Source organism: Sus scrofa, chromosome 6 (assembly GCF_054392235.1).
Source record: "Sus scrofa isolate SSC_HxYL_T2T_F1_AM1 chromosome 6, Sscrofa_HxYL_maternal_Yorkshire_Landrace_v2.0, whole genome shotgun sequence".
Classification (NCBI taxonomy): Eukaryota; Metazoa; Chordata; class Mammalia; order Artiodactyla; family Suidae; genus Sus; species Sus scrofa.
This window is the reverse complement of record NC_139388.1, coordinates 95,612,078-95,634,193: the sequence shown is the minus strand read 5'-3', so window position 1 is coordinate 95,634,193 and position 22,116 is coordinate 95,612,078. Positions and strand designations below refer to the sequence as shown.

General features: G+C 47.3%; 1 protein-coding gene and 1 long non-coding RNA gene across 3 annotated transcripts in view; both read left to right on the top strand.

Moving 5' to 3' along the window:
* The window catches only part of LOC146402666 (uncharacterized), a 171,187-nt gene that overhangs the window by 32,378 nt on the left and 116,693 nt on the right, over positions 1–22,116 (top strand). The gene's annotated exons all lie outside the window — the stretch shown is intronic.
* Positions 1–22,116, top strand: part of DLGAP3 (DLG associated protein 3) — a 63,023-nt gene that overhangs the window by 17,357 nt on the left and 23,550 nt on the right. For both annotated transcript variants that reach the window (XM_021095869.2, XM_021095868.2), the window contains exons 2-5: positions 5,017–5,099; positions 6,534–7,703; positions 11,943–12,148; positions 12,466–12,538. In XM_021095869.2, the coding sequence (XP_020951528.2) occupies positions 6,585–7,703; positions 11,943–12,148; positions 12,466–12,538 (1,398 nt within the window). In that variant the 5' untranslated portion in view covers positions 5,017–5,099; positions 6,534–6,584. The remainder of the gene's footprint in view (positions 1–5,016; positions 5,100–6,533; positions 7,704–11,942; positions 12,149–12,465; positions 12,539–22,116) is intronic.

The following is a 22,116-nucleotide window of genomic DNA, read 5'->3' as shown; positions in this document are numbered from 1 at the left end:
GGGTTCACCATCCGGGCAGTTCTCTGTGTGCTGGGATAGTAGGTAGATGACTTGGTGCAATAAAATGGGGGGAAGTAACACCGGTACCCGGAGTTGTTAGAGGGTTTTGGGGAGCTTCCTCTATTCGGTATTTATCTGACCTTGGACTTGAAACAAATTCCGTACTCACCACACAGGGGAAGAGGCTATACCACACTCTGGTTACCTCTGGAGTATGTGGTATGTATGAGGTTTTTATTTGTTTGTTTCCTTTTTTTTTTTTTTTTTTTTAACAAATTCACTTTCATTACTGCGTTCCTCCAGAACGGCGTTTAATCAGTTTGGCTTCCCTGAGCAGCAGCACAGGTAGCAGAAAAGCTAAGGCACTGGAGTAAAGCTCTACTGGGGTTGACTTCTGGGTTTGCCACTAACTCTGTGACCCTGGGACTGTGAGCGAACCCCTCCGAGCCTCAGTTTCTTCTTCTGTAAATTGGGAGATAGGGATCATATGCATCCCTTGGAAGGTTGTGGGAATTAAAATGTCATAAGTAAAAGGGTCTTGTTCTTTGGAGGCTCACAGTCACTCAACAAACACCTGCCGAGCATTGTTCTGGAAGTGGGGGGACAGGGGCGGAGGTAATGCAGTAAATAAGATGGATGGAATCCCTGCACTCACATGGAGCTTACATTCGAATGGGAGAGACAGACAATTTCTGAATCACAGAAATTGGCAATGGTAATGATAGGCGAGCTATAGAGGTACCTAGTGCCTTGAGAGCAAACAGCAGGGGAATCTGACCTAGTCAGGGAGGCCAGAGAAAGCTTCCCTGAGGAAGCAACAACCGGCCTGAGATCTGAAGGGTGTGTAGGAGTTAGCAAGGCAGAGGTGGGAGGGAAAAGCTTTTTGGATGGGGAAAGAGGCCCCGTGATGGGAAGGATCATGGGACCGCAAAAAGCCTGGCCTGGCTGGAGCAGAGGAAGCAAAAGGGGGAACCTGTTGTGAGAGGATTTTGGAAACCCAGGAAGAGCCAGAGCCTGCAGGCCTTGTTGGTTGGGTTAAGGCATTTTATCCTAAGAACATCAATAAACCAATGGCGAGTTTTAAGCAGAGAAGTGCCACGATCAGCTTTGTGTTTCCAGATGACTGTTGGGATTGCAGCAGGATAAGAACGGAAGCAGGGAGACCATTTAGGAAGCTTTTGCAGATGTCCAGGCAGGAGATGATGTTCTGAGGTAGTTGGATTAGTTAGCAGAGCTTTCTGCTGCAAATACAGAAAATCTGACCACCAGTGGTCTAAATCAAGAGGATTTTGAAGTTCCCAGGGTGGCCCAGTGGGTTAAGGATCCTGCCTTGCCTCTGCGGTGGTGTGGTTTTGATTCCCAGCTGGGTACAGTGGATTCAAGGGTCTGGCATGGGTAGCAGCTGCAGCTCAGATTTGATCCCTGGCTTGGGGAACTCCGTACTGTGGATGCGACCATAAAAAAAAAAGAGGCGTTCCTGTCGCAGCTTAGCAATTAACGAATCTGACTAGCATCAATGAGGACACAGGTTTGATCCCTGCCCTTGCTTAGTGGGCTAAGGATCTGGCATTGCCATGAACTGTGGTGCAAGTTGCAGATGCAGCTTGGATCCTACGTTGCTGTGGCTGTGGCATAGGCCAGCTGGGAACCAATATGTTGTGGGTGTGGCCCTAAAAAGCAAAATAAATAAATAATAAAAAATAAAGAGGGTTTTGTCCCTTACCACATTTTGGCCTAGAGGAAGGCAACTGCTTGTGTTGGTCCCATGGTTCAATGACTCCAGGGCTAGCATTTCTGGATTCTCTAGGCTTTTCTCCCACGGTGGCAAGACAGCTGCCCTAGCTCCAGGCATCATGATTGTATTCAAGCTGAAAAGAAAGGAAGGATGGTACCAGCAACTCCGCCCCTTTTATTATAAAGGCAAAATCTTTCCCAGAAACCCACATCAGATTTTTATGTGTATCATTAGCTGAAAGTGTGGCTTCTGGGTACAAGAGAGCCTGGGAAAGGGGAAAGGAAGTTGAGAATGTATTTTGGCTAGTCAGCCGACAGTGATTTGGTAGAAATGGCAATAAGTGGGCAGATCTATTTTTAGGAAGCAAAATCCATAAGATTGACAAGGGACTGAATTACTAGTTCCCTCTTTGCTTGTTTTTCCTTCCTTTTGATTATGTTTAGTAATGGCAGCAGAAGGAATGTGATCCTGAGTATGATATACAGAAGGAAGTCTATATTGGTTAACTCGTCTCTTTAGCAAATCCATAAACTGGATATCTTCTCTCAGTAATTTGGACTTGATGCTATTGTTTAGTATTTAGACATTGGGGATTTTGGAAATCCAAAATGAAGGCTTCAGAGTTCCCGTCGTGGTGCAATGGTTAATGAATCCGACTAGGAACCATGAGGCTGCTGGTTCGATCCCTGGCCTTGCTCAGTGGTTAAGGATCCTGTGTTGCTGTGAACTGTGGTGTAGGTTGCAGATGTGGCTCAGATCCCGCGTTGCTGTGGCTCTAGCATAGGTTGGCAGCTGTAGCTCTGATTTGACCCATAGCCTGGGAACCTCCATATGCCACGGGAGCGGCCCTAGAAAAGGCAAAAAGACAACAGCAACAACAAAAATGAAGGCTTCTTGTGAGGGATTACGTTGCATAATCTTTTAGAGTTTATAGAGTGGTTTCATATACATTGTATCACTTGATATTAAAATCCTTGGAGACAGGTGAGCAAGTATCATTAGGCTTAGAGAGGGAAGGTGACTTGTCTTGTGTTACACGCCTTCTGGTCTCAGGGCTTATGCTTTTCCCACTAGCTAGTGCTGCCATATAGGGCATAGATAAGGGAGGTGGTTTATCTGGAGAAGAGCAAATACAGGAACCCATCTCCTCTGAAACTGGAGCTGGGAGAACATGGCTTGACGCTAAAGAGGCTGAAGTTTGACAAGATCTTATTTATTTATTTTTTTTTTGTCTTTTTGCCTTTTTCTTGGACCGCTCCCGCGGCATATGGAGGTTACCAGGCTAGGGGTTGAATCGGAGCTGTAGCTGCTGGCCTACGCCAGAGCCACAGCAACGTGGGATCCGAGCCGTGTCTGCAACCTACACCACAGTTCACGGCAACGCTGGATCCTTAACCCACTGAGCAAGGCCAGGGATCGAACCCTCAACCTCATGGTTCCTAGTCGGATTCGTTAACCACTGCGCCACGACAGGAACTCCATTGACAAGATCTTGATGAAGGCTCAGTGGCTCAGTGGCAGCAGCCCTTGTGGTGGTGAAGGAAGGAGGGCGGACCTGGGAATGTCCACTATAGGGAAGCACATCAGCTTGATGGGCCGCAAACAAGGCAAATGGGACAGTCTGGGCTTTTGTCAAAATGGCATTTTGTGCTGTGAGTCTCAGACATGGTCCTGCCTGGGGCAGGAAGAGGAGGACTAGGCCATGGCTGAAAGACCAAGCTATCAGAGCTTCTTTCCAAAGCAAGGAGATGCTTCTAGCTGCTTTTCCAACAACTGTTTGAGAGGCCATTTTGGTCTGAACTCACCTCTGCTTCCCCAGGAAGGGGCAAAGTAGGAGAATTGTCATCTAGAGTCAGGGAGTCGCTATCTGAGAGGTCACACCAGCTTCCCTCCAGACGAGATAAGCAACAGCTTGTACAGCCCAGGGCACAGGGTGGGCCAGGGCTTTAGGCAGGTCCTCCCCTCCCCTCTTTGGAAGATTCCCAGAAGGCTTCACCATCTTTCTGATGGTCTCGCATTCCTCAGGGTCAGGAAGTCCTTCTTGTTGTCTGACTGTGTCTCGTCCATTACTATTAATCATGCCCACAAAGCCAGCTCTTCTTCCTGACATCCCTGTGTCTAATAATGGCATCATTAGTCTTCCAGTCACGGCTGCTGCAAACTTCAGAATCATCTTCTTTTCTGACTCCCTCTCGCTCCCATCTCTTCCCAGTGTTTTCCAAACCCCAAATGTCTGCTGCAACTCTCTGAGCCCACCCCTGAGAAGTCCTTATTTGCCCACCTCTTCTGCCTTTGTGCCTGCTATTTCCTCCACTGGGAATTCTCTCTCTCTCTCTCTCTCTTACTCACACACACACACACACACACACACACACACACAGCCACCTTGTTCACCGCAAACATACTCTTCTCTCGGAAGTCTTCCTCAATTTCCCTTTATTGGATCTAGTCTTGCCCTTGTCCGAACTGGCCTAATGTTTTGGTGCCTTCTTCCAGCACAGTCACTTATTCATCTACTTAGTGTACGTTTATTAAGAACTAGCTCTGGGCAAAGCCTTGAGTGAGGTGCTGGAGATCCAGTGATAAATAGGATTTGGTTCCTACCCTGCAGAAGGCCAGTTTCTAGTTGGGGAGATGGAAACTGAAACAGACAATTTCAGTGCAGTGTGATAGCTGCTTTCATGGGGGAACCTGGGGTGTTATAAAAGCCCAGTAGAGAGGCATAACCTAGAATAAGAGTACAGAAAGTCTTCGAGGGAAGATGGGGCTTAATATGAGTAAGTATTAGCCAGGGGAATGGGTTGGGGGGTGGATGAAAGGAGATTCTAAGAGGAGGGAGCAGCCTGTGCAAAAATATAGGGATCTAAAATAACACTGTCATGTGAGAGTGTTAGACTATAAGCCTCTCAATGACAGAGACCATACTTAGATCACCTCTATACACGTCTCACTCAGAGTCTTGTTATGGTGGCTGCTCAACAAATATTTGTGGAATGGCATCATATTTGAGGGCAATGAAAATGCAGTGGCTTAGCACCATGGACAGATCACACAGACACCTGCAGTTGGAGGTAGTCCAACCTGTAAGCTCATTTGCATGTATTTGCATAATGAAGCCAACTTCATTTCCCTGGGGGTCCAAAGGCTCTGCATCATGGGGGATCCAATCAGTCCTGGTTTGGGGGGTTGGGCAGGGAAACTGTCAAGGCCAGAGACTGGTCCTCCAAGGACTCCAGCAGAATCTGTTTCTCTTTGCTTACCACTCTTTTCTTTTTGGTCAGGAGCCAGTGGTCCTGAGCCTTCTGAAGTTAGGATTCTGCCTGGTGGTGAGGATCCTGACACCAAGGATGGGACACCCCAGATGGTGAGTGGTAGGAGGGTCTGGGAAATGGGGTTCTCAAATCGGAATAACTTGGGTTTGATTCTTGATTCAGAGTGACTCACCCCCCTTACCGGCTTTGTGACCTCACCATTTTGAGCTCAGTTTTCTCATGGGTAAATGTGGGTAATGTCTACACATAGGATTTCAGTGGGATTAGAGAATGTTAGGTATACACAGTACCTGTTCCCTAGCAGGTGCTCAGAGATGAGCTGTGAGCAGGATCTGGAAGAAGCCCGAAATGTGGTGGGTATGGGAGGTGGTGGGGCGGTGGTGGGGGTGGGGGGAGGAAGGGAGGATGAGCCTTGGAGGTGCTGCTGTCTGGAGTCTTTGAGGCTGTCATCCCCTCATAGTCAGCAGATGGCCCAGGAGCCTGGTCTGGGATGAGGGAGGGCGCCGTCTGCCAGCTCCTCAGTCCCTGTCCCTCCTGCTGGCACCCCCTCCTGCCGTAGCTCCTGTCCTGGCAGCTCTGGAGTCCTGATTGGAGGCAGTTCTTGCTGAGAGCTGACCTCTCTGTCCTGTAGCCTTGGCAAGCCTGGGATGGGGGCCAGGGGCACTGGTTCCAATTCTTTCTCTCCATAACCTCCCTACCCTGCCAGCCCACTGTTCCTGGGAGGAGGAACTCCTGGGTTCCAACCCCAGTTTAGGATTCTGATGCTGCCTGAATAGCCAGCATTCCTTCTCTTTATGATTTCTTTTCCCTTCATGACTCCCCTCCACTGAATTGGGGGCAGTGGTAAAAGGCAAAAGGGGAAATTTCATGGGTGAACATTTGGAACCCAGAAGAGAAAGGAGGAATCATCTCAGGTTGTCCCTTCCTATCTCGGCCCTGGGGGGAGGCAGAATGAGCCTCCAGCCAGATGGAAGGAGCTGGGTGTGGAAGGAAGGGGAGGGATTTTCCTGCAGAATCCTGATGGGTGTGAAGACTAGGGTCTCGTGTTCTCTTTGGTTCCTGCAGCTGGGAGCTGTGACCCTGAGGCCTGGCTCCTCACAGCGGTGGGAGTGGGTGGGGACAGGACACAGGTGTGGCTCTGGATCACTTTGCTTCTTAGCAGCTTGTTGAAAGCTAATTTACCTAACGGCTAGTGGGTTTTTATGTCTGTGTGGGTATCTTTTTATTTCTCATTACCTGAGGATTCTTAAAACCCATTTGGTTGAGGGCATTTCCTCTTGTGAATAAGCATTTGTTATATTTGCAGTGTTTGATGAAGGATGATATTGTTTTGTGCCCTCGTGAGCATCTTTGTCTAGGATGACTGTGTTAAGGATTTTTAACCCCATTTGTGGAAAGATAGTATAATTAATCGCAATGCACTGATATGCACTACTTAAAGGGATATAAGAATACCTAAAAAAATATAGTTTCAGGTGAAGGGGTCTATTGTTCAATCCTAATCCCACTACTCCCTATTTTCCCAGGAGGTTCCTGGGGCCTGGCCCCCAACACTATGAAGAGCCCTTGCTGAGGCCATGAGGGGTTATCATGGCGACCGAGGCAGCCATCCCCGCCCAGCCCGCTTTGCTGACCAGCAGCATATGGACGTGGGCCCCTCTGCCAGGGCCCCGTACCTGCTGGGCTCCGGGGAGGCCTTCTCCACCGAGCCCCGCTTCTGTGCCCCGAGAGCTGGCCTGGGACACCTTTCGCCTGAAGGGCCCCTGAGCCTGAGTGAGGGGCCATCCATCGGCCCCGAGGGAGGGCCAGGAGGGGCCGGGGTTGGGGGAGGTAGCAGCACCTTCCCCAGGATGTACCCTGGCCAGGGCCCCTTCGACACCTGTGAAGACTGTGTGGGCCACCCACCGGGCAAGGGTGCCCCCCGCCTGCCTCCCACACTTCTGGACCAGTTTGAAAAGCAGTTGCCAGTTCAACAAGATGGCTTCCACACGCTGCCATACCAGCGCGGTCCAGCAGGGGCAGGGCCGGGCCCGGGGCCGGGGCCGGGGCCGGGGTCTGGCACTGCCCCGGAGCCCCGCAGCGAGAGCCCCAGCCGCATCCGGCACCTGGTTCACTCTGTGCAGAAGCTGTTTGCCAAGTCCCACTCTCTGGAGGCCCCAGGGAAGCGGGACTATAACGGGCCCAAGGCTGAGGGAAGAGGTGGCTCCGGGGGAGACAGTTACCCTGGCCCGGGCTCCGGAGGCTCCCACACCTCCCACCACCACCATCACCACCACCACCACCACCACCACCAGTCCCGACATGGCAAGAGGAGCAAGAGCAAGGACCGCAAGGGGGATGGACGGCACCAGGCCAAGGCCGCGGGCTGGTGGAGCTCCGACGACAACTTGGACAGTGATAGTGGCTTCCTGGCGGGTGGGCGGCCCCCTGGGGAGCCCGGGGGTCCCTTCTGCCTGGAGGCTCCAGATGGGTCCTACCGGGACTTGAGCTTCAAGGGGCGCTCGGGCGGGTCAGAAGGCCGCTGTCTTGCCTGTACTGGCATGTCCATGTCACTGGATGGACAATCGGTCAAGCGAAGTGCCTGGCATACTATGATGGTCAGCCAGGGCCGGGATGGATACCCAGGGGCCGGGCCAGGCAAGGGGCTCCTGGGTCCGGAGACCAAGGCCAAAGCCAGGACTTATCACTATCTGCAGGTGAGGCTTTGGTGGGGGTGGGGAAGAGGGTCCTCAGCCCTCACAAATGTTGTCACCCAGGGAGCTGTGGAAGGGGTTGGGTGGGAGTCAGCTGTTCCCATGCTGGAGGGTCTGGAGGCAGGGAGGCTCATTCCGGCCTCACTCTGTCACCTTGAGCCCCTTAGGGGACCTCAGTTTCCCCGTTTGTGCTGTGACAGTGCCCTTCTATTCTGATGTTGTATGTCAGTGCCAGGAAGACCTTTCCTTTACCTGCTGTTTTGGATGAGCTGTCCTGGCCTCTGCCTTGTGAGGCTGGAGGCAAAATGAGGTTGAGGGTAGGCAGTGAACAGGGCAGCGTGGTGCTCCCCGCCTGGAGCTTCCTTGAAATTGGAGGTCAGCAGTTGGAAAGCAGTCTTCTTTCTGCCCCAGGCCTTCTCCAGACCTCTTTTCTGCCCAAATCTGGGTGGTCCAGATATTGTTTGACTATGAAGGTCAGTTATTTCCAGAATGTGCCGCCGCTGGTGTTTGTTGTTCTGGAGCACCTGCAGTAGGACGCCCGCCGGGCTGTGGAAGAGCCTGGAAGCCTGTGCTATGGGTTTCCATAGGCGGCAGGGACACAGTGAAGTCTGAGCTCCAGACACAATAGCAGGCAGGGCTTCTTGGGAGTGGATGTGCAGGTGACAGCTGGCGCGTTGTCCTTGTTCTCTTTTATCACCTCTCTGGCGTCTGCAGGTGAGGCCAGGAGCTCTGACCTCTTCTTCTTATGGAGCCTTTATCCATCTCACAGTCCCCTCTCCATCTTCTTATGGAGATGGGATCAGGGGTTCTTCTCGCCACCAAAACTTCCTCTTCTCTGCCTCATGCTCTCCTCTGACGTGCTTCCTTGAGCCCTCATGTCATTTTAGGAGAAAAAGTCCAGACTAGTTCTAGGAGTCCAGTGGACTGAGGGTTATCCCCCAAACCCACCTTCCACAGAGTTAATCCACAGCTCTTCATTCGACGAGCATTTCCTGGGTGCTGTGGATACAGAGACGCGGCTTGGGGGGAACTCACAGTTTAAAGGTGGGATAGACAAGGAAGCAGCTGGAATCCAATGCGATGAGGCTGTGATGGGAGAGAACCTTGGGAACCATGGGAGCCCAGAGTTGGCACCTCACCCACCTGGGTGATCGTGGCTAGGGTGTGTTCAGAGCAGCTTCCATGAAGAATGTCTCCTGAGCAGAATCTCAGTGGAGAAGCAGGAGTTAGTGGAATGCAGAAGTTCCATGTTAAGGGTGTTCCAGGAAGAGGCTACAGCATGTTCAAAGGTATGAAGAATTGAGCTTGCATGTGTTTTGGGTGTCACTGGCCTTTCGGGTAAGTTGTTCCATACATGGTAGGGCTTTCCTAGGAAGAGAACTCAGAAAAGCTCCAGGGTACCGATAGGGCCATAGTGGAAGCAGCGAGGGTGGGGGGTGGGGGTGGGGTGGGAGATAGAAGGGGAGGCTGGAGATGTCTGGAGTTCGGGACTTCCGGGTTGGCCTGGGGCTGCCCCCTCCCTGGATAGAGAGGTTCTCGAAGCTGGGAATTGAAGGGTCTGGTGGAAAGGGCAGAGGAGCCCTTCTTCTCCCATCCCTGGAGCCTTGCCACCACTTTGCTGCTCCCTGCTGCTTCTCCAGGGCTGCCCTGACCTCTCTGGGGGCTTCCTTTTTAACATGCACCTCACAGTGTCCTGCAGAGGAGCCAGCAGCTCTGCAGTGGCTGTGGAGTGGGAACCCTGCAGTGTGGCAGAGCGTGCCCTGGCTGTCCCATCTGCCTCCCTCTGCCTGACTGTGGCTCCTCTCTGTAGAGTGTGGGGAAGGGCAATGGTCCATCCGGGGCTGGGGTTCCCAGGCAACTTAGGACTGGAAAGTCAGAGCCTGTTTGGGGGAGAACAAGAGGCTGCAGGGACTCTCCAGGCAGCGTGGCACAAAGGCACGCAAGGCTGACCCTATCAGACCAGGTGCCTTTGTTGGATCCCCAGTTACTTTGTTGAGACCCTGTTTCGCCCACTGGACTCCAGCTCTCCCCCAACCTTCTTCCAGAACCCCTCTTTCCCCTCGGAGTCCTTGCTCCTTTATGGAGCCTTACCTCCTTCCTCCGTTCCCATCTTCTGTTTGATCCCAGCCCTGTCCCCCTCAACCCCTGAGGGCTCCTTCATGGGACCCACATGCCTGAGTCCGTGTTCTCCCACTGACTCTCTGACCCCTCATCTAGCTTCACCCCAGTCTCTGGTCTTCTCCTAAACCCTCTGCTTTCCCTGAACCCCAGCCCACACCTCATTTAACCTGTTCTTTTCAAGAGGTACTTTAAATCTTTGCTACCTGCCCTAGCCCCCTCCCCCATGCCTTCAGGACTCCTCCTTCTTCACAGTGTAGGCCAGCATCATGGACCCCCTTGCCTTCCTGTCAGCCCATCTGCAGACTCATCAAGATCCCAACCACCCTCATCCTCTTTCTTCTTGGCCCAGAGGAGAAGCCAGGACCACCCATCCCAGGCTGACCCTCCAGCAGGGCTTGAGCCCATCTCCCCAGAATCCTGTCTGTCCACGACAGGATTCCCTTCCTTCCCACATTTAAAGACTATCTTTCTCTTTACTGGCTCTTTCCCTCAGCCCGAGAACATGCTCACATTTCTCTCATCCTGAGAAAACCTTTCCTCAACCCCATACCCCCTTCCATCTCCTGTCTCCCCTCCCTTTCCACGTTCTTAGAGCACAGACTCTGCTACTTCATGTCCTTTCATTCTCCCTTTTCCTATAGTTTGATGTCCACATCCCATCCTCTAAAGTGTCCTGACAGTGGTCTCTTGAGAGTTCTCCTTGAAAGGTACCTTTTGATGCTTTAATTTCGATGATGTAATAAGAAGAGTTAACACTGAGCACTTACTCTGTGCTGGGCACTCTATATTGCTCATTTGTCCTTCTCCCCAATGCTGTAAGGTAGGCATAATGATCATTCCCTGTTCACAGATGAAGAAACTGAGGCTTAGAGATTAATCAGTTTGCTCAAGTTCATCCAGCTAGCAAGTGATGGGGCCAGAATTTGAATATGAATCTGTCTAACTCCCTAGCCCGAATCACTAACCTCCGCATGCACCGTGGCATTTGACATTATCAGCTCCTTCTATTCTGGAAATGTCTTCTGTTTCCATGACATGGCATTCTCCTGACTTCCCTCCCACCCCTCTGCCCACTCCTTCTCAGGTGACTTCACAGGCTCTTCTTCCTTTCTTTGCAGGCCCCTTTTAAATGTCAGTGGATCCATCCTCACTGCTCTTTCTTCTTTTTTCTGGGCTGTTTCATTCACTCCTGTGGATTCGGCTGCTACCCTTGACTACCGCACATCTGCCTCCAGCCTAGATCTCTCCACTGAACTCCAGAACCAAACACCCAACCACCTGCTCGACAGTTCTCTGCCAGACTCGAGATGCTCAACCCCAAGCCTATCACCTTTCCCCCAGATCTGTTTCTCTGGGATTCTGTGGCTCAGTGAACAACAGCACCATCCGCCAGGGCCTCAGCCGGCAGCCTCCCAGTCATCCTCGACTCCTCCTCGCCCCCTCACCCCCCACGTCTAATCAGGCTCACTGATGCTCCATAACACCTCTCATTTCCATCTCCTCTTCCCCCTCATTGTCATTGTCTTAATTTAGGCCTCATCATCTCTTGCCTGGATAACAGCATCCGTCTCTTAATTGGTCTCCCTCCTGCCACTTGAGCCCCTGCCCTGCTCCTGGTTCTCCACAATCCATCCTCTTTTTGGACTGTTGAAGTGCTCTTTCTGAAACACAAATCGGTGTTACTCTCCTGCTTAAAACCCTGTGTGGCTCCCCACAGAAGGAAGGGGGAAATCAGGGAATTGGGGACATAAGCACATTAAGAGGATGAAAGAGGAGGGGTGAAAAGTGACTGGGGTCAAGTGTCACTTTACTGCTGGGAGTGAGATTGACATAGTCACTTAGGACTCTGAGCTTCTTCAGCCCCCTGGCACCTGACATGTCAGCCCCCAGACTCTCTAGGTCGCCCTCAGTTAAGTAGCAGCAGGTCCACAGAGGATGATAAGGCCTTGTCTGTTGGGGAGGGGATGACCTGAGACTGCCCAGCGCTCTGCTCTGCATGCTCCTGAGCGCTGCCTGCTTGAGCCAGGGCACAGCGTCCTCCGCTGGCAGTGGAGACTGAGGGTCCTGACTTCTAGATTTAGCAGGGACTTGTCTGAGAGACAGAGGCCCCTGTCCCCGCAGGTGCCGCAGGATGACTGGGGGGGTTACCCCACTGGGGGCAAGGACGGAGAGATCCCCTGCCGCAGGATGCGGAGCGGCAGCTACATCAAAGCCATGGGGGATGAGGAGAGCGGAGACTCAGATGGCAGCCCCAAAACATCTCCCAAGGCAGTCGCCCGGCGCTTCACCACCCGCCGCTCCTCCAGCGTGGACCAGGCCCGGATCAAGTAAGGACTGGGAGGGCGGGGTGGGGGTGGGGGGCAGGATGGTGATGCTGGGTGCCTGCAGGAGATGTGCATAGCGTGGGTGTCACTCAGGTTCCCTGCTTAGGAGTCAAGTGGGAGTCTCGCTCTGCCCCATGTGAAGGGGGGTTCCCTGGGAGAGCCCCTACCTGAATGCCTCTTTGGAAGAGTCCCTTTACCCACGAGTCTCCTGGGGCTCTCTGGGGCTTTCTGAAGCTGCTTAGGGATCCCAGTGCTTTCATTCCCTTCTCCCGCCTCCTGGCAGACCCCTGTTCTGAATCTGGAATTTTGACCTTTCCCAGCTGCTGTGTCCCACCCCGGATCCACCCCCGGAGCTCCATCCCTGGTTACAGTCGTTCCCTCACCACCGGACAGGTAGGGAGAAGGCCCGGCACACCTGAAGGAAAGGGCGGGAAGGGAGATTCAGACCCATGCTCAACCTAGGCTTAAAAAAAAGGGATGGGGGGACTGTCTGGGGTGTGTTGTGGGATGGCAGTGGGGGCAGCGCGCGTGCAATTTTTTTTTTTAGAAAAAGAAAAAAAAATAAATAAAAAATTAAAAAAAAGGGATCTGGAGTTCCTGTCATGGCGCAGAGGAAACAAATCCGACTAGGAACCATGAGGTTGTGGGTTCGATTCCTGGCCTCACTCAGTGGGTTAAGGATCCGGCACTGCCGTGAGTTGTGGTTTAAGTTGCAGACATGGCTCAGATCTAGCATTGCTGTGGATGTGGCATAGGCTGGTAGCTACAGCTCCGATTTGACCGCTAGCCTGGGAACCTCCATATGCCACGGGTGTGGCCCTAAAAAACAGGGAGGAAAAAAAAAAGAAAGGGATCTGCCTGTGGAGAGGACAGAGATCTGGTTTTGGGCAGTTGGCAATCCTGCCTTGAGACTCCTGGAGCTGACTCAGACTGAGGCTCTCAGAGAGTCACATCCTTGAAAACCAGTGAGCATTGTCAAAGTGATGAGCTTGTAAGGGCAACGCTTCACCAGCCCTGTTCTGGCCTGATTGCTCCCAGCCTACCCCATGCAGAAGGCAGGATTGGCTGTACAGACTGGAAGCAGGCAGAGCTGCCGTCTCAGAAATGATCTGGGCTTGAATTCTTTCCTTTCTACTCCACCCTGTGGACCACTAGCAAGATACCTCCCTCCCAATGCCTGTTTTCTCCTCTTTGAAGTAACAATAGTAGTGAAGCTTACCTCACAGGGGGTTTATGAGTTCTGTGAGAAAATGTGTGCAAACACAAGGTGCCCTTTTGATGCTCCTAATAATAATAGTTAACACTGAGCACTTACTCTGTGCTGGACACTCTATATTGCTCATTTGTCCTTCCCCCCAATGCGTGAAGTAGGCATAAAGATCATTCCCAGTTCACAGATGAGGAAACTGAGGCTTAGAGATTAGTTATTTTGCTGGCAGTGTAATTTAGTAATTAAATGCTCGAGATGGGTTTGAATTCCAATTCAGCTACTCGCTAGCTGAGTGACCTGGGGCAAGTTGCTTGACTTTTTTGAGCCCCACTGTCCCTATTTAAAAATAGGCATTATAATAGTGCTCTTGGCACATAGCCAGTACTCAGTAAAGGTTAGCTATTTTTACTATTTGCTGGGGGGAGAATAAAGCAATGCAAAAAGCAATGCAAAAGATGGTCTACATTGGCTCCCCTTGTTTGCTACTGCAGCCTCTCTGCATTTCCTTGTTACATTTCCTGAATCAGAGAATCTGATTGGCACAGCTATCTTTTCACACGAGCCCAACCTCATTAGTTGCTAAACTTGCTAGTAAATGCTCAGTCCTTGTTTCACTTGGTCCGTCAGCAACAACTAACACAGCAGATGACTCTCTCCTTCCTCAAACACCTTTCTCAGTTGGCTTTGAGGATTCCACACCTTTTAGATTCTTCTAGATGCTCTCTTTCTTGGCTGCCTAGTCTCTGTCTGTGTCACTGGTGCCCACAGATTATTCAGGATCTGAACACTGGAGTTTTCCAGGGCTTAGATCCTGGACTTCTTCCTGCACTCACTCTTTGGGTGAGCTCATCCACGCTCATGGCTTTGAGTATTATGGAGGGCCTGATGACTCCCAAATGTATAGTGCCAACCCACTTTCTCCTACAAATGCCAGGTGTGTATACCTGTGTATTAAAATCTCACTTGGATGTTAAGTAAACATCTCAGACTCAAGTTGTTCCCGTTGTGGCTCAGTGGTAATGAACCTGATGAGTATCCGTGAGGACACAGGGTCAATCCTTGGCCCTGCTCAGTGGGTTAAGGATCCAGCATTGCCGTAAGCTGTGGTGTAGATTGCAAACATGGCTTGGCTCTGGCATTGCTGTGGCTGTGGTGTAGGCTGGCAGCTGCAGCTCCGATTCAACTCCTAGCCTGGGAACTTCTATGTGCTACAGGTGTAGGCCTTAAAAAAAAAAGAAGAAGATGTCCAAAACTAAACTGCTGGTACCCTCTTCTCCCATCCCAAATGTCCTGCTCTATCCTCTCCATTTCACATAATGGCAGTTTTATCCTTCCAGGAGCCCTGGTCTAAAAGCATTGCGTCAGTGGGTTGTGGTGCAGTGGGTTAAGGACCTGGCGTTGTCACTGCCATGGCTTGCATTGCTGTTTTGGTACAGCTTTGATCCCTGGACCCAGAAACTTCCACATGATGTGGGTATAGCCCTAAGTCAGCCTGGACTCCTTTCTCTCACATCCCACATCGATTCCTTCAGCAAATCCTATTGTCCCACCTTCAAAGTATTTCCAGGATCCAATCACTCCTCACCATCTCCGTGCCAGCACTTCATCATGTTCTTTCGTCTAGACTATTGCACTGCTTTCTAATTGGTCTCTTGCACATACCCTTGCTTCCACTTCTTTCTCTCACAGAACAGCCATAATGATCATTTAAATATAAAATTACATTCACTCAAAACCTTACTCAGAGGACTAGTCAAGCACTTTACTATGACTTATAAGGTCCTGCATGATATGGCACCTGCTACTGAGTTCTCCTCCTAACACTGTTATTTTCTGTCACCCACCCCAGCCACGCTGGTCCCCTTGTTGCTCCTCTGACACCACATATGTGCCTCAGACTTAGGGCCTTTGCTGCTACCTCTGGATCTCTCCTTCCAAGACACTCCCATGAAGCATTCCCTCACTTCTTTCAGGTCTTTCCCCAAATGTTCTAAATTTTAATTTTTTTTTTTTTTTTGTCTTTTTGCCTTTTCTAGGGCAGCTCCCGCGGCATATGGAGGTGCCCAGGCTAGGGGTCCAGTCAGAGCTGTAGTGCTGGGCTATGCCACAGCCACAGCAGCGTGGGACCCGAGCCACATCTTCAACCTATATACCACAGCTCACGGCAATGCCAGATCCTTAACCCACTGAGCAAGGTCAGGGATTGAACATGCAATGTCATGGTTCCTGGTCGGATTTGTTAACCACTGAGCCACGATGGGAACTCCTCTAAATTTTAATTTTGACCCCCTCTCAAGATTTCCTATTCCCTTTTCTCTTTTTCTTCTTCTCCTCCTCCTTCTCCTTCCTCCTCTTCCTCCTTCTTCCTCCTCTTCTTCTTCTTCTCTTCCTCCTCTTCTTCTCACTTTACATTATCTAATATCATGTACATGTTACATATTTCTCCTGGGGGGGCATGGTTTATAATCTCTACTTTGCAGAAGAGGAAACAGGTTTAATGAGCTAGAGATAGCACTCTGTCATCTATAATGCTTTTTGCCCTTGAGTCTTTTTGTTGATAATATTTTCCTAGGATGTCTTTGCCATCTTTTACTTTAAAGCTTTCTGTCTCCTTATGTTTTAGGTATGTCTTTTGTAAACAGTTTATAGCTAGATTTTATTTTATATCCATTCTGACAATTGCTTGAGAGTTTAGTACATTTATATTTATTGTGATTTCTCACATGCTTGGATTCATTTCTGTCATCTTATTTTGTGCCATCTATTTATCCTGTCTTTGTGACGCTTTTCTACTCTTTTGTTGCCTTTTTTTGAATGGATTGGGAGTTATATATTCTAATTCCATTATTTTTGTGGTTATTCTTATAATTTTCATGTGAATATTTGACTTAATAAAGTCTAAAATGGGAATTACTTCTACTCTCCTCTTGAACAATGTACAGACCTTAGGGTGCTTTAATTTGATCACCTCTTCCCTTCTTACATATACTTGTTGCTCAGTATTTTAGTAATACCTTCTTTTCGTCTCTCCCAATTAGTCTTTATTATTGTTGTTATATTTTATACTATTAGTCTTTGACTTTAGATTAACGTGATTATATATTCACATTTTTGCCTTACCCCCTTACTACACCTTCTACATTTCATTCCTTCTTTTTTTTAAAGTAAATTCTTTAGTAATTTTTTTCCATGAATGTCTGTTAGTAGCAAATTTAACAAAAAAATATAGTTTACTATCACTATTTAACATAATTTAGCTTATTACAGAATTTAGGTCAACATTTATTCTCTCAGTATTTTGAAGATAGTCCTATATCATCTGTCTTCTCTTGCTGTTGAGAAGTCTACTATCAATCTAATTGTCTTTGTTGGTTATTTCCATTTCTCTCTAATGGCTGTCAAGATCCTGCCTTTGATTTTGGTGTCCTACAATTTCACTATGGTGTGTGTGTGTGTGTGTGTGTGTGTGTGTGTGTGTGTGTGTTCCCTGAATCTGAGGATTCATGTCTTTCATCAAAGCTGGAAAATTCTCTCATTGTTACTGTTTGCTGATACATCTTTTTCCATACTTTAACTTTCAATCTACTTGATTTTTTATCCAATCTGACAATCTCTCTCTTTAGAATGAGAGTGTTTTGTCTATTAACGTTTAACGTCATTATAAATATGGTTGGATTGTCTTGTGTCATTTTTGTTCCCCTCTTCTTCTTTACTGACTTATTTTGTGTTAAATATTTTGTGTACCATTTAAGTTTCTTTTTTATTAATTCCTTTTTACTATATTATTTGAGTTATTAGTGGTTGTACTAGGAATTACAATGTATTTCTTAACTTATTTAAATCTAATAAATTCTGGCAAACTATAGAAGTATTGCTCTAATATATCTCTTTCTCTCTCCCTTCTTTGTGCTATTATTATCATTGATATTACCGATAGATGTTATAAACCTAAAAATTATTATAAACCAGTAATATACTGCAGTAAAAGCTGCACAGTCTTCTATCTTTTCAAGAAGTTAAGTGGAAAAGTGAGGAAAATATATAATTATTTATATTGACTCATGTATTTACCATTTCTGGTGTTCTTCATTACTTCCTGTGGATTTGAGTTATCCTTGGGTATCACTTCCTTTTAGCCTGAAGAATTTCTATTAATATTTCTTGTAGATAGCTCTGCTGGCAGTAAATTCTTCAGTGTATGTTTATTTGGAAATATCTTTATTTTTACTTCACTTTTTAAAGGATAGTTTTCTGGATGTGGAATTCATGATTGACAGTTTTTTCTTTCAGCACCTTGACGATACCATTCCTTTGTCTTTGGTGTTCGTTGTTTCTGATGAAAAGCCAGTTGTTAATCATATTCTCGTATGATGGATTATTTTTCTCTTCTTGCTATCAAGATTTTTACCTTGTCTTTCAACATTTTGATTATAATATGCCTGGGTATAGATTTCTTTGTGTTTAACCTACTTTGAATCATTGAGCTTCTTTAATCTGTAGATTTTCATTAACTTTGGAAACTTTGGGGCTATTATTTCTTCAAATATTTTTTCTTCCTCTTTCTCTTTCTCATCTTCTTCTGGGACTCCCATTACATGCATATTAGTATACGTGGTATGGTCCCATAGGTCTCTGAGGTTCTGTTCATTTCTATTCAGTCTTTTTTCCCTCCATTGGATAATCTATACTGACCTATCTTCAAGTTTACTGATCATTTTTTATGCTGAGCTCTATCAGTGAATTTTAAATTTCAGTTATTTTACTTTTCAGCTCCAGAATTTCCATTTAATTCTTTTCTTCTTTTAAAAAAATAATAATTTCTATTTGTTGTGGTTTTCTGTGAATGAAGTCAATGTTGTCATACTTTCCTTTAAATCTTCAACCATAATTTCCTTTAGTTCTTTGAACACTTATAATAGCTACTTGTATTCTTTGTTTGATAAATCAAACATTTAGAGACATTGACATTTTCTTATTTATTTACATATCTTATATTTTTTGTTGAATACTGATCATTTTAGATAATGTATTTTAGTAACTCTGGATTATTTTTTTTGGCTGCCCTTGCAGCATGTGGAAGTTCCCAAGCGTGGGATCAAGCACAGCAGTGACAACACTAAATCCTTATCTGCTAGGCCACTAGGGAACTCCACAACTCTGGATTTTTTACTTCACCTCTTGAATATTGTTAGTGTTTTGTTTGTTAATTCCTCCCCTAAATCTGTGAAATCTATATACCCTGACAAATACAGCCTCTAATGTCTCCACTAATTGGTTTTATTGTTTTTATTTTAAAGCCTGGTTTCATAGGGGTTAACCCTGTGTCTTGCATATCTTAGTGTCCAGCCAGAGACTGACCAAAGATTGTGCTCAAAAACTTCAAGCCAGTAATGATTTTCCTTTTATGGTTCTGTGTGGTCTGGGGAGTACAAACATTGGGCTGTTTTCAAGCTTGCTCTGGTTTTTACTTTTCACCAGGATTCTTGTACTTCTTCTGCACATAAGCACAGGCTCCGTTGGCCAGGGGTGTGTGGGTGACTCAGGGCCTCTCTGATCTCTGTTGTACATGTACCCAGCCTCTAGTTAATCCAGAACATGTAAAGAGTTATCCAATTCTCTGTGGCTGTCTTACCCACTGGAGCTCCCCATTAAATCCCTGTGAGGTCTTCTGGTCCATCGCTTTCCTCAAACAATGCTTAAACCTCAGATGGGCGGTGCTGCTAATTATTTCTATTCTTGACACCATAACTGACACGGCTCAAAATTAAGTGAGGACCCTTTGTTAGTTGCAGGCTTTTTGTAGTTAGAGTTTTCATAGCCTGGCCCACCCTCATTGAACTATTAGGACATAGAGCTGGGAGCCTAGGTAACTGGAGGAGCCCCAGGCAAGGACACCAGAGACTCATGCTGTTCTTACCAAAAGTTCAGTAATTTTTATGAATGTATTTCTTTGTTGTATGCCTTTGATGATTTTCAGAGTAATAAAATGGTTGTTCTTGTGCAGCTTTATAGTTGTCTTGGGGGATACGATTTGGTATCCTTCTCATTCTATTGTGTCTGAAGTCAGAAGTCTGGAAACTTTCAACCACCATTGTTATGTTTTCAGATATTGCCTTTTCCATGTTCTATCTAGTCCCTCCTCTGGAATACTTATTAGTTGTATGTAAGGCCTTTTTATTCTTTCCTTCATGTATCTTAACCTCCTCTTCATATTTTCCATCTCTTTATCTCTCTATGCTACCTTCTGGGTAAGTTCCTCAGTTATAGCTTTGGGTTCACTATTTTTCTCTTTAGCTGTGTCTCATTTACAACTTCATTCATTAATTGTTTTAAATGTCCCTCCCCCCACCACTAGAAATCTGATTTGTTACCTTCAAGTCTTTCTAGATTTTTGTCCAAAGCTTTTTTTTTTCTTCTCCTTATGTTTTCAGATTTATCTTTTAACTCTTAGAACTTTTAAACTATGGTTTAGCTAGGTTAACATTAGCTGCTGTGACAGATAAATCTTGAATTCTCCATGGCTTAACTCAGTAAAAGTTGAGTTCTTCTTTATGTCACAGTTTGTATCAGTTATCTATTGCTGCATAATATATTACCTCAAAACATCGTATCTTAAAACAAAGTTATTTATTACCTCACAATTTCTGTGGATCAGGAGTCTGAGCACAGCTTAGCTGGGTGCCACCTGGATCAGATGTCTCACAGGCTTCATCAAGGCATTGGCCAAGACTTCAGCCACCTCAAGGCTTGACTAGAGGAAGATCCCCTTCCATGATCACATGGCTGTTCCATTATCACATGGCTGTCAGCAGGCCTCAGATCCTTGATGTGTGGGACTCACCGCATGGCTCACAGCATAACACAACTCACGACAACTTGCTTCCCCCACAACAGAGGCTCCAAGAGATAGTGAGAGTAGGTGTCCAAGATGGAAGCCACGGTATTTTCATAATCTAATCTCAGAAGTGGTATGCCATTGTATCTGCCATATTCTATTCCTGGTGGGCCAGTAGGTCTAACAGGTACTCAAGAGGAAGGGACTGTGCATGGGTGTGAGTGCCAAGAGGTGATGATCATTTGGAAACAGGTCAGAGGTTGCCTACCACATAGTCTAACATTAGCTCTTCTTCAGTGGAGCTTTATCTGTGAGAATCCTGATCAGAACAGTTTAGGAGTGGGTACCCTATTTAAATTGCTTCTGTTGGACTGTTATTAGTCTGGAATTCTTTTATGTTAATTTTTAATTGGGGGGGGGGCTCTGATCAATGCAGACACAGATCCTGTGTCTATGTGAAGACTAGCTTGTGAGTATAAATATTTAGATTTACCTCCTTCCCCCTCTTCCCAGTGCCGAGACTACAGACTAGCTTCCTTGCCATCAGGAATCGATTCCTTGCTAATCATTGATTTTTTTCTAGTTTACCTTTTCATCAGCGCTTTCCCTTTTCCTACTTTTTCGCAAGTTCTAATTTCCAATTACTTGCTTCATGTGAGCCCAAAGCCGTAGTCCTGCACCCAAGTGGGTGGTGTTAAAATCTAAGCCTTTTGGTTACTGAGACCAGCAACCCCTGTCGACACCTCCCACCTCCACTGGGCTGTTTGCAGCATTGGCTCACACAGTTAATATTCTGATTTTCCAGTCTCCTCTTTGCTTTTGTCCCCTGGGGACTTATCTCGCCTTCTTGTGAGCTCAGCTATGCATATAAAACAACGTTTGTTATATTTTATCCAGTGTTTTAGACTGTTTTAAAATAAGAGGGTTTTCCAAGGTTATCTAAACCAAATGACGTATGTTTAGTATAGAGGATGTTGCCTAGCCCTCAGTTGGACCGACCAACTCTAGTACGGACAATTTTCAACTTGATCCAAACAAAGTATTTTCTTTTAAATATCCCGCATCCTTGGAAATATTTACTTATTCTGAGTCTGGTTTGCAGAAAGGGTAGGGTTCTCATTTCCCAAGAGGATTCTTTGACCTTGACTCTCCTGAAAGCAAGAGTTAGGGGGAGCAGGGTTGAAAGCAATGTAGGAATAATAGGAGATTTCATGGCATAATGTTACAATGTTATACTTGTAATACAGTAAAGATCAGCTCAGATGCAATATTCCTCTGAGAGTCTATAAAAGTCTGCATTTCCCTTGGGTCCTGGTCTCTTGTTGGGACTCCAGAAGCTCTTCTTGGCGGGTGGAGATGGAAGGTGTGTGGCCCTAGGGAGTTTCTTGCCCTCCTTCTGTCTGCTTTGGATAGAGTTGGTCATGGGAATAGCATATGGTTGGAATTTCAAGAGCTTGAGAACCCTTGGGAAAGAGAGGCCTCTGAGAGGTATTGTCACTGTGATTTAAGAACCTCTTGCTGTTAATAATAGTAGCTAATGTTTATTGAGTATCTGCTATATGCCAGATATTACGCCTAGTGCTTTATGTACAAAAGAGGGCTGGAGATACAGAGATAAGCCACAGAGATTCCTTCCATCATCTGGTGCCCAAATTTGAGACTGAAACACTCTCTGCTGGGGTTAGACCAGCTTTCTTATGCTCCAGAGAGGGACCCTCTGAGCTGGATTGAGTCTAGTTGAGGAGTATCTTGAACTTGGCCTAGAAAGAGCAGGCGTTAGATCAGCTCTTGAGCTGCAGGAAGTACCCTGGCACCAGTGGTGCTGGGTACCCTGAGATCAAGAGATAGGAAACTGAGAGGTAGCTCACAAGGAGTTGTAAAAGCCTCAGGTGCTGCAGGAGTGTGGCTTGTGCCTGTCAAACATGG